General features: G+C 34.9%; 1 protein-coding gene across 1 annotated transcript in view; it reads right to left on the reverse strand.

Annotated features, from left to right (window-relative positions):
* The window catches only part of LOC142335407 (uncharacterized), a 28,826-nt gene extending 13,099 nt beyond the window's left edge, over window positions 1-15,727 (reverse strand). The window contains exon 1 of the mRNA XM_075383883.1: window positions 15,565-15,727. Coding sequence (XP_075239998.1) covers window positions 15,565-15,712 — 148 coding nt within the window. The 5' untranslated portion in view covers window positions 15,713-15,727. The remainder of the gene's footprint in view (window positions 1-15,564) is intronic.
* Between the last annotated feature and the right edge of the window lie 417 nt (window positions 15,728-16,144).

Consider the following 16,144-nt stretch of genomic DNA (forward strand, 5'->3'; position numbering starts at 1 on the left):
GCTAAGTTTTCTAAGTTTATTAGATGAAAGAGGCAAAATGTGAAAGATAGAATTTGGGACAGAGAGAAAGAAAGGGAGAGAGAGAGAGAGAGAGAGAGAGAGAGAGATATGTTCAAGGTAGAGCTGAATCTGTGAGAGAAAGAAGTGATTGATTTCAGAAGGTAACTGAGAAAAGTGATTTTGAATTTGGGTAAGGCTCTTAAATAGTGGTTTTCAGGGTTAAGTTACCAAAATATGTGTGCTCATTTCTGATTGGCCAATCACTAGCCGTGACTAGTGGCATATGGCATGTTGTTAAACTGTGATATGATTGAAATGTTGCGCTAAGTTCTCTATTTTTAGCACAGAATTACGTTTATTAGCAGGTTTTTGGGCACAAATTATGTGTGTTTTTGACCATTCCTGTAAAATGAAAACAAACAGTGTATTACGTGTTGTCTGTCGACAGTAGCTAGGTTAAAAGCTGGCATAATACTAATTTGAATATATCTTATATTGTCATTTATTTCATGAAGTTAGGTATTTAGTCTATAACCAATCTTAATACATGGGCGAATCGTGAAAGTTGAATTTATTCATAACTAAGATAGCAAGGTTGATGATTTTTGGGCTGAAGGTAGTTTGTGCATCAGAACGTCGTGTGATATAGAAATAATTAACAAAAAGTTTGCTAATTTCTTGGGGCTACCGTTTTTTGTCTATAGCCAATCTTAATACATGGGGGAAAATTTGATTTGGTCATTACGTTATGAAAAGAGCTTCAAATTTGAGCAAACTTGGCAGTGCAATAGCTGCTGTGCCGACACGTTATTTGAACCAAAAATAAGCGGGAAAAACAATTGAGACTTTCTAGGGCTACCTTTTTTATTCTATACCCAATCTTAATACATGGGAGAAAATTCGATTTGGTCAGTACTTTCTGACACGATTTTCAAAATTGAGCAAACTTGGCAGTGCAATAGCTGTTTTATAGACACGTTATTTGAACCAAAGATAGGCGTGAAAAAACGATTGAGACTTTCTAGGGCTAACTTTTTTTTCTATGTCAAATCTTAATACATGGGGAAAAATTAAAAATTGTTGTTATTCTAAGACTAAGGCTTCAGATCTACCGATCGCTTAACTGAACATCGTAAGGGTGACTAGTAGGTGTATGAGACAGCGAAAAACAAGTTGTTTGTAGTTTTACTCATTTTATCTTGGTTTTTCTATGCAAAAATTATAATTTCACCAATTTCATGTCCTTGTTATGAAATTGTGACAACTTTTTGGACGAAAATGAAAATTCTACTCTGAACACATTAACTACTAATACTTTGTATGTTCTATAACGAACTTTCACTTGTCTATCGCGTAAAACCTCTAAAGGGGAACACTTTAAAGATTGTAAGGTAACGATATAGAAAAGTTTCATTTTTCCTTTAAAACTTTTGCTAACTCTCTTTCTTTTCAAAAGTCAGTTGGTTTTTCAGGGTATATCTACTAATCACAGATTTTACTTTCGAAACGTTAAAGTTTGAACAGAATCGTAATTGCTAATAAAAAGAGCGAACAGAAATAAATTCAATAGCTTAAACTTTTTTTGGGATTTATACTACGGTATTTCTAATTTGTGTGTTGTAAACTTTTGTGAACTATTAAAGCAAGCATGCGTTTGTGCAACTATGTGGTCTGAGTTGTTGAGCGGATAAATTCATCGAGTTATAGCTCTTCCTGACAAATATGTAAGGTTTGCACTTAGGCGACATAATTCTTACGTGGGGAATTTAAAATTGCGGTTAGCTGTTTGTACATAAGTGCTCTAATGTTTATTTTACACATTCCTTTGGTCCTTAAGCTAGTAAAGCTAGTTCTATTTGTTGACTATGTGGGTTGCTTAAATGTGCGTTTCCTGATTAATTGCGATTTAGTGTGTTTAAATAGTTTGCAAGGGACAAATTTCTGTACTTAAGGTATTTAACTTAGATTAGGTATTTGCTCATGGGGGAATCGTTTCCACTTAGCTTTGCTTTGTGTAACACGTGTTTTCAGCGTTAGTTTGCAATAAGAGGTATGCATAAATGTTGAAAATGTACGAATGTTGAACATGTATAGGAGTTGTGTGTGTAACAGCTTGCAACGGTGATTAATTGCGTACTTTGTGTAAGATTTGTATTGAGTGGGCTATTTGCTTTTTGCCTTTAACTCTCGTTAACTCAAGTTGCTCTCTTGATTATTAGATTCCTTCCAAACTTTAACTTCTTATTAACTCTTAATATCAACCTTTGATTCTTCTTTAACTTTTTCCTTAACACTTCGTTTCAACTTTCATTTCTTAAATCTTTTTTATTCTTTTCTCCTTAATTTCTTAATCTTGTATCTTCTAATTTTTCTTTCTTTCATACATTCTTTTATTCACTTCTTTCTTCTTCATATTTTAATTCGTTTAGTCATGAACTGGTATACGATAAATTATTTGAGAGAGACCGAGGAAGTGCGAGGGGAGTTAGATGCTGCCCGATGGAGCATTGCTGTGCGGGGGATGCAATTGGAACAAGTGAGCGAATCGGTGGAGCAGATTCGAAGGGGGCAGTATCTACACTTCCTCTACTCTGATGTGGATGGGTTAGGGGCACAAGATTTCTTGTTCTTCTTCTCAACTAGTTACCGGACCTCATCATTGGTATTAACCGATGATGAAATTGATGGGATACTTCGAGCAAGAGGAAGTTCCTCTCCTTGGGAGAGGAGATTTACTCAATGTGTGACAGAAGACACGGCTGATATTATCAAGTTCTTCCTGGGGGATGATGTGAGTTTACTTTTTAATTTTTGGTTTCTATGTTTTAAACTCTAAATAACAATTATGATTTGGTTATTTGAGGCTTTCACCCGGGTAAAAGAATAGACAGAAATGTTAGGTGATATTAAGTGGAAATGTGTAATATTCAGGTGCATATTTTGGTTTCAGTTCTTCATAAGATTGTACGCAAGACGGAGGAGTGAGGGGGTTGACGAGTGGTGGGACAGGGTGATACAGTTGGAAAATCGCTTGGTGGCATTGCAAAGGGCCTGGTGGGATCTGCAAGTGGGACCTGTATTGCAGGACTGTTACTTGCAGATAAGAAAATGGAACTATACGAAGTGCTTGGCATTCGAGGAGGAATCTTTAATGTGTTGAGTTGTGAGGGGGCTTTTGGAGAAGTTTCTCTGAGGAAGCAAACGAACTTATTGGTTTGTGCAGTTTTGTAAATATTATTTTATTATTTTTATGATTTTGGTGCGCAAGGCGCTTTGAATATAAAAATTATTATTAAAAGAGATTTTGTTTCTCTATTTCTTTTTGAGTTTATGTATCAAGTCAGAAGGAATAGGTTCACCAAAGAATGTAGGTGCTTTTCTATTACGTTGAGGTCTGCTTAATACTTCATTTGCGTCAGGTAAATTAGATATATCAGGTGATGCTGTAGGTGTAGAATTATAAGGTGATGATGTGGGGCTATTATGCGTTGCTTGGGGGAATAATTTGCGTGTAGCTTTAAATTTACTAGTATTATCAGGTGGTGTAGAAAAATTTTCTTGCTGTGGGCTATTAGGTGAATACATATTTTGCATAGGGTAGGGGGTTGAAATGCGTGGCGGTAGGAAATTAGATGAGCTTGTGCCTTGTATATGCGTAGTATTATCTGCTCGTGTTTGTAGCGATTCTAAGCCTAAATCTTTTGTTGGAGTAGCCTCAACGTTAAATGTTGGCTGTAGTGTAGTACTAGGATTAACAGTATATTGTGTTTCTACTAAGGGCCACTGCGAAATAGCAATATGTTGTGCGCCTCTATAAGCATTAGATTTGGATATATTATGCTTATTATATTGAGTATAATATTCATCCGTATCATCTGGGATTATATAGTTCTCAACTAACTCTTGTATTTTTTCTTCTTTCGGGTAATAAGGTACTATATGATTTCTATGCACGGTTTTCTTCTCATTTGTTTTATCATGTTGTATTTCATATGTAGTATTTGTTATCATTCGTTGCACAGTGTAAGGGCCTGAGCGTAGCTCTTGTAGCTTTTTAGACTTAAGTAGTCCTTTAGAGTGATTTTCAAGTAGTACTTTTCTACCTTCAGGTATAGGCTTTCCGAGTTTGAATCTATTTCTATACTTGTGCGCTTTATTCGTAGTTTGTCTACATTTAGTGTAGGTATTCGAGTATATTGTTTTAAATGTATTCTCTCGCTTTAACATTTCGTTAGATAATCTGTTTTGTAACAATTTCTCTATCTTTTTGTTATTACATGTTTCTTCACTATGTGAGTGTGGTGGTAGATTACTACAATACTCTGATGTGCATTTCTTTTGATTATCTCGTAGTAGTCCTAACTTTAGTGATAAGGGTATTTGCGGTTTCGTTCCGAATAGTATTTCATAAGGGGTATATCCCGTACTGTAGTTTACTGCAGTATTGTGTGAAAATGCAAATTTACTAGTGTACTCGGACCAATTAGATCCACTTTCACTAATAAAATGTCTTAGGTAATTAGTCAAATGTTTATTTTGTACTTCTACTTTGCCGTTAGTCCACGGTGAATATGCAGTTCGGGGGCATAGTGTAATTCCCATTTCGTTTGTGTAGTGAACGAAATCATTACTAATAAAAGCATTGCCGTTATCATGTACTATTTGTTGCGGTATACCAAATGTAGTTATAAATTTCTCTAGTTGATTTACTGTTTCGAGAGCTTCAGCATTCTTGCTAGGATATACTTGTATAAATCTAGAGAAAGCGTCTACTATTACAAGACAAAATCTATTTCCTTTACTGAGTGGTCGTAGTGGACCTTTATGATCAATATGAAGTGTATGTAGGGGTATAGCTTCTAATTGTCCCCATGGTTCTAAGGGTGCTTCGTTCAAGTCTTTGCGTGCTGACTTATTAGTTTGGCAACTTAAGCAATCTAGCATTAACATTTCAATCCATTTAAACATACCGGGCCAATAGAAATATCGCTTAACTCTATTGTAAGTTGTGCTTTCTGCTCTATGACCACTAAGTTCATGCGTATGTGCGACTTCGAATATCTTTATAAATAGTGAAAGTGGTGCACATATCCTAACGTCAAAAGAGCCGTCTTCACAAGGTTCGGAATAACAGAGTAAATCATATTGACTTTCTAAAAACAACAGGTTGAAATTATTTCTATAGGTTTGTAGTGCTTTAGATTGTTTAATAATGTAGTCCTTTTCTGGAGCTTTGCCTACTTTTAACCAGCTCTAACTTTATTTATCACGGAATCGTTTACTTGTTCTTCAAGAATATTATCGGTGTCAAGATTAGCGTTTTTTGCAAAATCTGTAACTTTAGCTATTAAATCTAATGTATCTGTGTGGACATCCTTTTCTGAGATGTTTTGAAAAACTTCTGGTTCAATAAGCTTCTTAAATTTTGTCCGTCTGATATAGTCAGCTTTAGCAGATTCTAATTGTTCAATAAGTGAGTTTTCAATATTACCTTCTACTAAGTCTAACCAATCTTGGTCATCATAACCTTCTCGGTCATCACTTATTTCAGCTATTTCTTCTATCTCGGAATAGTAATCATAATCGCTAGTTAGTTCTGAAGTTAATTTCTTTATTTGATTTATTTGTGTGCCGTAGCGAAAACAATCAGAGAAACTGTGTATAGCATTACAGTGTTCATTTATGTAGTCTGGTGCATCATCTACGCTAAAGTCACCTTCATCATTTATATTAATAAGTTTCTTTCTTTCGCCTTTGACTTGAGCAATAATTGGATAACAGTCGTTAGCGGTTGCGTCTTTATCGTCTTGATGCAATACAGAGTAGTTAACTTCCTTTCCGTTAATATGAAACTTTATATCTTTAGGTATCACTTTGTGTTCTAGTTGATAAAGTTTAGCATCTGCTAAAGAAACATTTCGGCTAAGAATGTCAGGGAACGCTAAGTTTTTGCCTTCAGTGTATATAATTTGCAAGTTTTGGAACTTAGTTATTACAACTTGATACTTAAAGAAACGATGTGACATTTGCCCTCGTCGTGACCAAAGAAATAGAATTGGTCTGTGATCACAATATAGGTAAATTGGAAAAGGGGATCCAATCACATAAAATTCATATGTTTGTAATGCAGATATTATTCCGCATAGTTCTCTATGTTGAGGGGACATCTTTTGTTCAGCTTTATCAAATACTCTCGAGTTTGCTGAAATCATACGTTTTCTATCAGGAAAATCTTGTATAAGAACACAACCTGTTCCTAAATTAGATGAATCAGCATGTATATGAAAGGGATAGTCATTAGAAGGAAATGCGTTAGAAATATCGTGACAAAATCTTTGTTTAAGGTCTGTGAATACCTTTTCGTGTTCTGGTAACCACTTGAATAGTGTTGTATCTTTAGTTAAGTCATATAGAGGTTTTGCATCTATGTGAAAGTTCAAAATATAGGTATGATAGAAACCCATCATTCCTAAAACTCTTAAAACTTCTGTTTTCGATTCTGGCGTTTTTAGGTTTCTAATATCATCTATGCGCGAAGCAATAGGCGATAGTCCGTCCTTAGATATAACATGTCCTAGAAATCTCACTTTTCGTAAGAAAAACATTGTTTTATCGGGGGCTGCTTTAAGGTTTGCTTTTCGAAGCAAAGAGTGATACTCTTTTACTATTGTGAACATTTCTTGTTTATCTTTAGCTTGTAATAAAGTATCGTCTATATATGTTATGGCTTGTTTACGTTTTATAAGGGGTCCAAATGCATAACGCATTAGTTTGCTAAAGAAACTGGGTAATGGCTTAAGACCATAAAATCCTACTTGATAGGTGTACTGTCTGCCTCCTACAATAAAACTTGTAACCTTCTGTGTATCTTCAGTTAGTGGTACTTGATTATAAGCCGATGATAAATCACTACTTGTAAATATAGTTCCAGTTATTCTTGTCATTAGAACATTTAATGGTTCGAGTGGCCAACTAGAATTACTTGTATCAGTTATAGAGTTTAGGTATCTAGCATCAATGACTAGTTTTACATAATCCTTCTTAGGTAATATGATGACGGGATTGACAAACCAACTATTCATATCATCGTTCTCATTGAGCTCTCTGATTATCCCTGCTTGAATTAATTCATCCATTAGTCTTTCTAATTTATCTCTGAGATGAATGGGTATTTTGCTTGGTCGTTGCTTTTTAAAGGTTGCGTCTTTCTTTAGGGGTAAATGGAACTTATGTTTCGTTCTGCCAATATCATACTTATGATGTGAATAGACATCATTATCCTGAAGTATTATTTCTATCAACTCAAACAATTCATCATCAGTCAAATCACTTTGCGTGAAATCAAAGTTATCTAAGAACCTTTCTAGATACTCTATGTCTTGAACTGTATTTCTATTTTGCTTAATTACAAAATCACTAACTGCTTTATTTATGATTCGGTTGCTTTGTAGTTTATCTCTAAACTTAGGAAACTGTTCGTTGACTTTAGGTCTACATAACTCTTTTGCTTCGGTAGAGAAGTCTGTGGCTAGTTCTCTCTCATCTTCTTTGCATTTTTCTATTAACTCACTTTCAATAATCTCGAGCACCTCTTCCTGTTCTAGTGTATTGGTTCCTACTTTTTGTAGTTTATCAATATCATCTTTGCTTGTATACACATAGATAGTTATTCCTGAATTCTTAAATGTTTGTTCAATTAGAGAAGATATCTCTCTCCAATCCATTCCGTCTAAACCACAAGCTATTTTTGGCATCGCTATACAGCGTAAATTTAGTCCTAGTGCATGATCTCTCGTAGCAAGTAGTGTTGTTTTGATTGTATCAATTGTTGGCTTTTCATAATGATTAGCCTTAGTGATGAGATTATATACTAAGTTATTATCTGCTCTGAAAGTTATTATGTCACCTATATCACAGTTTCTACTTTTACAGTAGTCCTTTAATAAGGGTATTCTTTTGGAGATTGTGTTAGCAAAACCTTTTCTCATTTCTGCATCTGAGGATATCGTGTGCGCTATAGGCATATTAGAGTCAAATATAGATTGGGTACGGAAATCTACATATTTAATGCAAGAATTAGCTGGAATATGCTGTCCTTCTTGTAGATTATTTACTACTGTGTTCAGTATGAAGCAACTGTTATAGTCCTCACTTTCGTTTAGTATTGTACTTGTGAATTCGGCACAGTTTTTGATATTGTATCTTTGTATAGGTTTGTCGGTTATATCACACATAGCATAACCTATTATTCCTCTATTTATCTGTATTGGGTGATTCTTTTGATTCTCCATGAATATGGGTAGGAATTCTTCAGATTGTGGACAAAGTGTGTTCACAAAGACTAGGTCAGTTTTTGCAACGTTAATATGGGGCATGAAATATGTTCCTGGTGGAAATAAGGCTTGACTGGGGTGCTTTTGCTTGTGCAATTGTGTACTTTTCTGTTGTAGAAAGATTGGTTGAGCTATGTTTAGAGCAGTCATCTCAGTTATGTATGGGTAATCTTTCTCATTGTTAAGTGAGCCGTAGCAAATTAGGTTTCTCTCAGTTTTTAATTCTACTGCGGGGATATCGAAGTGAAGTGCTTTTAAAAACAAATGACAAAAATCAATACCTATTATGTTCTGTCTCTGTTCTTTAGTAACGAATACTTTATGGGGGACTGTATATTTACCGTCAGTTTCGAAGCTAGATTGAATAGTTGTGTAGCCAAGCATTCTGATTGATGAACCAGTATATGTTTTTGAATCACAATTTGTATTTTGTAAATGCAGATTTTGTCCAAGGTTTACTAGTGCAAGGTATGTAGGATGGTTGATAATAGTGCAGGTTGATCCTGGGTCAATCATGAATTCTACTTCTAAACCACTATTATTTTTAATGTCTCCGGTGGCAAAGTGATATAAGTTGAGATAAATTCTTGACTTAGTACTACTTTCTTTAGTAGCGTTCGGAGACTTCAAAAGTTTAAAGGAAAGAAGTCTGTTATAGCATTTACGTAGTCATCGTCGCCTTCAACGAAACTTATTTGATTTGGTTGTTGCTGAATATTGTTGGGTTTTGATTGTCTTTGTTGTAGATTGTTATTTCTACTTGGTGTATAGAAGCTAGCACTTTGTTGTGGCTGTTGTTGTTGTTGTGGTGATGGTGATTGTTGTTCAAGATTTGGTTCATTATTTCTATAGGTGTTCTGCTGAGGGAAGGTTTGTTCGTATGGTTGAGTGAATCTATTGCCATAACTGCTAAACGATGTATTTTGTTGTTGATAGTTAGGCTTGCTGAACCTAGGATTATAGTTTGAGTAGCCACCTCTTGGTTGATAGCCTTGGTTTCTAGGACCATTGAACCTTGTATTGCCTCGGTTATTCTTTCTGTAATCATTAGAGAATGTTATATTTGGCCTTCTTGGTTCAACAAGTTCCTTTCTCAATTTGTTAACACTATCATCTATCTGTTTCTTTGTGCATCTAGAGATGGAATGACCATTGCTTCTGCAATAATCACAGAATCTAGTACTGTTAGGTCTGCCTTTTATATTAGGGTCTCTTGGCCTAGAAGTATCTATAGCATTCACTTCGTTGCTTTTGAAAAGACTGGTTAAGTCGTTAATTTTGTTCTCGAGTGCTTTAAGTTTATCTATTCCTGTAGCTCCACTAGATTCTGTTGTTACAGAAAATGTTAAGTCTTTCACGACTAAGTGATCAACAAACTGTGTCCAAGTTATTGAAGGATTCTCAATAAGTTTCTCGTGCGCTTTGCGTTTTAAACCTTGTGGCCTTAGTCCTCTTATAGCAAAATCTATGTATTTCTGACTTCGTTGTCTTTGTTGGATTTCTTTCTCTTTCCTGATATTGTCATCACCTTCAATACTTGTTGGTATCTTTTCTGGCCAACCTTTATCAACTCCACTCTTTATTCTATGTAGATAATTCTTTATTAATTCTCCTTCTTGCCTGAATGTGTTCTCAACCTCAAGTCTAAATCTGAATTGGTCTCTACCGTCTGTAAATCTTTTTATAAATTCATCTTTTAAAGTATTCCAATCTGTAGTATCTGTGACTTCACTTTCAAACCATTCTAGTGCTGTATCAGTTAAAAGTGAGCCGAATAAGGATTGTTGCCTTTTATCATAGCTAGTCTGTGCAGCGGGTGCTGTAGGCCTAGTTCCTAGTGAAAAGAGTATTTTGTTTTCTACAGAGTTCCAAAAAGAAGTGGCATCCTGATTAGGATCATTGCCTGAAAAAGATACAAGTGAAAGATTTGGATGTGTTATGGGAGTTTCAGGTGGGGGAGTAACGGCAGGTGGAGGAGTACTACCACCAGGACTGGCCATTGTTTAAAGGACTGAAGTTATTGTATTAGAATTATTAAGAACAGAGGAATAGTTTAGATCAAAATCAAAAAGGGATTTTAGTGAGAAGCCCTTTGACTAGTTAACTTACACAAGTTAATTTAATGGCTTTTCTACAATAAGTGAACAAGTTAAATTTAGGCAGGCTTCTCTGATAGTTTAAATGAACAAGTTAAATTGAGAATGCCTTTTCTATATTAAATGAACAAGTTAAATTAAGTTGCCTCTCTCTATTAAATGAACAAGTTAAATTGAAGTAGCCTCTCTGGGACCACCATTTATACTGCTGGTCCGTACATTAGATACTTAAACGACGGGGTTAATCGCGGGACCACATGTATAACTTGAGAGTTCAACCCCTAGTTCTACTCTTGGTATATAGTTAAGTATTAAATAAAGTTAAATGCAAATATGAATTAATAAGTTATGTTAAACAGCATCAAATATGAACCGAGCATTAAGGGATAGAATAATTAAAGTTATAAGATTGAAATAGCACAGATTGAACTATTCTAAGTTAACTTGTAACTTAGATAGAGTTTGAGAGATGTTAAATTATAACTTAGAGAAGTTAAGCTGAACTTACCTGATTTCCAAATTTGTGCTAAGTTAATATTTTATGACTTAGAGAGTTCTTAGTTAAGAACAAGTCACAAAATATTCTAAGTTAGAAAAATATCTCAAGTAAGCTGAGATTGAGCAAGGGAGCAATACGGGAGTATGATTTTAAATCAGAAGTTATCAGGGACCAAAAAGTGTTTGTAGTTGAGCGTGCAAGCTCCTTTTATACTTGCGGACACGTGGTTATCTAGTATCCTATTGGATAGAGATAATGAGTGTCGACAGAGTTACCAAGGTTAACTTGGTGTTATCTGTGTGGCGTGATAATATCACGTCATAATATTCTCAGTTTAAGTTAGTGGTCTTAAAATAGTAGCTTATTCAAAACTACTTAGTAATTTGTTCACACGACAAAATGGACTTTGTCCAAATCAAGTTTGTGCTTCACGCACTATAACGTAAATTCTCAAAATAGCACTAAGATTATCAAATAGTGTTACTGAGTGTAGCACACTTCAGTACACAGGCATTTTACATGATAGATAAAATGATAGATAATATAAATTGTTACACATGTAAACAAAGTGAACTTGAGAAAAAAGATGAAAAATCTCGATCAGTTTCAGTACAGTGCGGGAATTGCTGGTATGGGGACATACCCTGTGCAATCGGAAAACAAGCAGCTGCGAACCTCGAAGAGCATTCAATTTAAAGGGCAAAATATTCAAAATTATCGCCGGTTTCACATCTGTCTTGCCTTGCAAGAATGCGAACCCTCTAGTAATATCAGTTTAATACCAGCTTCCGAAGAAAAAGATATTTCATTAAAGTCCCACAGACAAGTAGGCACATTCAAGAGGGATGACTATCAATCTGTACCGGTGCTTGAGTTCTTGAGGTTGGTCGACCCTACAAACTCCTCAGACCCTCCCGCTCTAAGTGCAATAAAACTTTGAATGGCTAAATATAGCCAAGGAAAAATGGAACCACGCAAATGAAATATGGCTTTTATTGGTTGTAAAACAAAGCAGCATTATTATGACGCCTATCTCAAATTGAAATTGCTGTCTTGTCTATTGTCCAACAAAATTTTCCAAACCTTGGAGCTCAAAAAAGTACAGTTTTGATCGCCCTTTATGTAGCAATAGATGCTGCTTCCCTAAATTCCGAATTAAAATGCCTTTTAAGAGCAGCAGGAGAAACAACGCATCCAACTGTATTGAGCTGATCCACTGAAAACTAATGAAAACATTGGGGATGAGAAAACAATCGAGTAAGAAATATCGAATGAAAGATTAATTAACAAACGATGCTGAGAAAACAGCGAAAGAGTACAAAAAATTGCATTCGAGAAGTTTAACGTGTTTGTTAAAAATATCGGGGCAATTTGCCCTAAACTAACGTTTCTCAAAGGTAAAACACAATCAGTAGCCGGACTAACTGCATTGGGTTTTTAATATTAAATATATACCTCTTTAATGCGATGTGTTGCAGAAAACTTTTGGTTGCGCGCTTTTTGTACTCAGACAAACGCAGCCTTTTGATAAATTCGAGATGCCTGTTCTTTACAAAGTACCCGCAAGGCAAGTGATATCTTTCGATTTTGACTTCTCTGCTCACCCAGAAGATCACCCAATGTACAGCCTTGAGCACAGAAGCAAGGTCCTCAAATTCAAAAACGATTTCGAGGATAACTAAACCTCAGAATTCAAGTGCGGCACGCCTTAGTTGTTATGAATAGTTTCCGAAGTAATTCATGCTTTCCATCAAATTAATTTGTTTTATTTCCAATCACAAAATGAGATTTTTATATTGAGATAAAAATATTAACATACCAGAAATTCGAAGTTAACTTTTGCTTTGATTTTCCTGGATGGAAGTTCCTAGAAGTTCCTAACAAATGCTAGAAGTTCCTAACAAATGCGCTCTATAACACAACTCTATATTCCACAAAGCCACTTTGGTATGACAATAATAGAGTAACGTCGGAAATCCATATCTTTAAAACTGTAGCTGAGAATAAGATATCAATGTCAGCTTCAAAAAAAAGAATACATTCTTGCTGATGGATTGAAGACACTTTACCTGATAGAACATAACTCCTAACCTACAACAAAGAGTGATATTGAATTGCAAGGCTGGATGAAAAACTAAAAAAAATCAGTAAAAAATGCTGTCATTGCAAACAAAAAGAGTTTGAACAGATTTATTAGATGTGTATATATATATATATATATATATATATATATATATATATATATGTATATATATATATATATATATATATATATATATATAGCTATAACGATGTGGATTAGGATTATCGAATCATCCTAGCCCCCTTCCTCCTTCAGCAAAAAGACTGAGAAAAAATTTCAGTAACCCTTTGATTGAGTTGTTGGATGTTGCTCATAATTGGACTCAACCTGATTGCGGAATTACTGAAGCTGAAATCACCGATGGAGACGAAATATCCGATAGCGATATTAATGATTACGAATGAGCAGAAGCTCTCAAAAAACTAGCAGTTTCAATGGTCTTTTGTCAACTTTGAAGCAAAATGAAGCAGTGATAGAAATCATAGCAAAACACAGTAGTAAAATGTAGCGTCTCTCGGCATTTGAATTAAAACAAATTTACCTCAGCTCCAAATTAAACGTTTTTGTAAAGATTTTGTATGTGACACTCGGTTTATTTTCATGTGTCTAAAGGAAAGGCGCACTCGAAATTTTATTACAATTTTTTCGCGATGAAGTATTTCGTTTTAAAAAATTTGGCTTTGCAGAATCGAATGGAACGAAAAATTGCCGAGCATTTAACTTGGTTGGAGTTATTAAAAATTGGAGGTGTTGCAAAAAATTACTTTTCTGAAAATTTGGCGTTTGTTTTGGCCACGAAATTCGAATGGACAACCGCAAAAATTTCAGCTATACCCTGATATCCTCACGCATTTCAATCAGGTAAAAGAGTTTACACCACCTATCCTATCTCGCTGAGGATAACTTTGGATGATCACATGTTTAAGTGTCGATTGAGAACTCCCCCTCCCCCTCTTCCTGTCACCGTATATTACTACAGATATTATATGACCAACTCTTATACTAGCGAAAATTGCATGAAAATGCGTAGCAAAATTTAATAGAGTGTTAAAATTTAAAAATGTTTTCGAATATTCGCTATTTCTACTTTTTCATTTGAAGGGACTTCAATTCAAGATAACTGGATGGTTCAAGTTTTAATCAAGAAAAAAAATCCGACTTTGTTGTGCGTTGGGTTTATGAGCATTCAGAAGTATAGCTTTCAATTAGCTTTTTGATTGGGTATTTCTTGGATGAAAAAATATGCAAACTAATTTTTGTTTTTTCAGTTTAAGCCCTGAATCTTATCTTTCATTTAAACTCCGAAAAATTATATTTTATGCAAAAATCTGTTCTTAGGAAATCTGTATCATTAAAGAACTTTTCCTTGGAATTGAGGTGTCAAAGCTAAAAATCGTTAAAAGAATGTAATAAATGCTGTGAATGCGGTAAAAAGATGTAAGAATTGCTATTTTTAGCGCTGAATACGATGGTGAGGTGACAAGAAAGGATTCACTGCTAAGAATCGCAAGTGTTACAAAAATTCACCGCTATCTTTTTAACAAAGATTGCAGATGAAATAGCAAAACATGAAATTTTATCAATGAAGGCAACGAGAATGAAATAACAAAAAAACCGCAGATCTTACTTCAAATCACCGGTAAAAATCACGGTGACGTTTTTTATATTGCTTCCTAAAAGTAGCGGTTAAACATTATTTTTCACCATTTGAAAAATAATTCATTGCTAAAAATTGCTAATCTTACAACACTTCCAACGCATATGTTTCCCATGAATTTTGTTGAATTCAAATTTTGTTCATTTGTCATGAATTTTGTTTAGATTCAAATATCAAAGAAGCGTTTGACAGATGGCGAAATGGAATGAGAAGTGGGTGACATGCAGGTGAGAGGTTCGAACCCATGTACGACAGTTTCTTTTTTGTAAGAATTCCGGTGAATACATTTTAAGCATATCACCGCTAAAAGCTGCAATTCTGAAAACAATTGACCGCTAAAAATAGCAAATCATGCAAAAATTGACCGCTTTAACCGCAATCATCGCTAACAAGTTCGGGCGCTTTGCAGTAAATTTTTTTCAACAACTGTTCACCGCAGTTCTTTCATTATTTTCGACAAAACCTCGACCCGGGCAGTACAATTGTAAGATTCGATTGGTACCAAATTTTTGGGCACATTTGCTCCCTTTTATAACTGATTTCCACATTTGAACTGTATTATAAAAGTAGCGTAAGTTTTAGTCACCTGTCTGAAAGTAGGCTTTTTCTGGTAACAGTACACGCTTGTTACGTTTTCCATGTCTTTGAAAGAGCTGATAACTCCCTCCTTAATTTTTTCTGAAAACGAAAAGTCTATAAAATTTCAGACGAGACTACTTCGATAGAAATGATGTTTTTTTTGCCAAAAATCTGAGTAAAATTTTACATAGTTTGTTTTCTTTTGCTGTCAAAGGGTACTCAAGTTTTCAAAAAACAGCCTCTCATCATAGCGTTTTCAATTTCACTAGATTTGCTGTTTGAAATTCGAATTAAAACGGGAAAACGAGTCTACTTACTGTAACCATCGCGACAGAGATCCACGTCAACATTTGTATCAACTACACAGCATTCCTCTTTTATTCGTGAAGATTGCAATTCGGTAGATTGACTCATCCGATCTTGACCTTTAGAAGACACCGGGGAGGAAGTTATCTTATCCTTCATTTCAAATGAAGAGTTCACAACTCTCTTTGCTCCCTTTGAATTCAGGAACCTTTTTTCAGTGCTCTTGGGCCCTTTTTTGTATCTATTGGACAGTTTACTTGTGTTTCTTTGCGTCTTGTAGATGATAAGAGGAGTTGTGATCAGCATCGTCAATATCGGAATCAAAAAGAGAAAAAATCCGAGCCCCGAATCTGTGCAGTTTTTCATAGGATCTGCTTCTGGTTCTATGAAAACTAAAAACCCAACAAGGAGGCTCGAAAATGTGCATTTTGATCATAATGTTCTGACACCGCTCATCCACCTTTTTGACTTAATTGTCTGGCAAATGAGGAAGAGCTAGGAAACCTTCAGAAATTAGCCTACTGTTCAAAAGGTTGAAGCGTGAGTAGATTGAGTTAAAAACTTAAACCACCAATTGAGAAATATAATGCC

The sequence above is a fragment of the Convolutriloba macropyga genome, chromosome 2 (genome assembly GCF_964194025.1).
Source record: "Convolutriloba macropyga chromosome 2, txConMacr16.3, whole genome shotgun sequence".
In the NCBI taxonomy this organism is placed as follows: Eukaryota; Metazoa; Xenacoelomorpha; order Acoela; family Convolutidae; genus Convolutriloba; species Convolutriloba macropyga.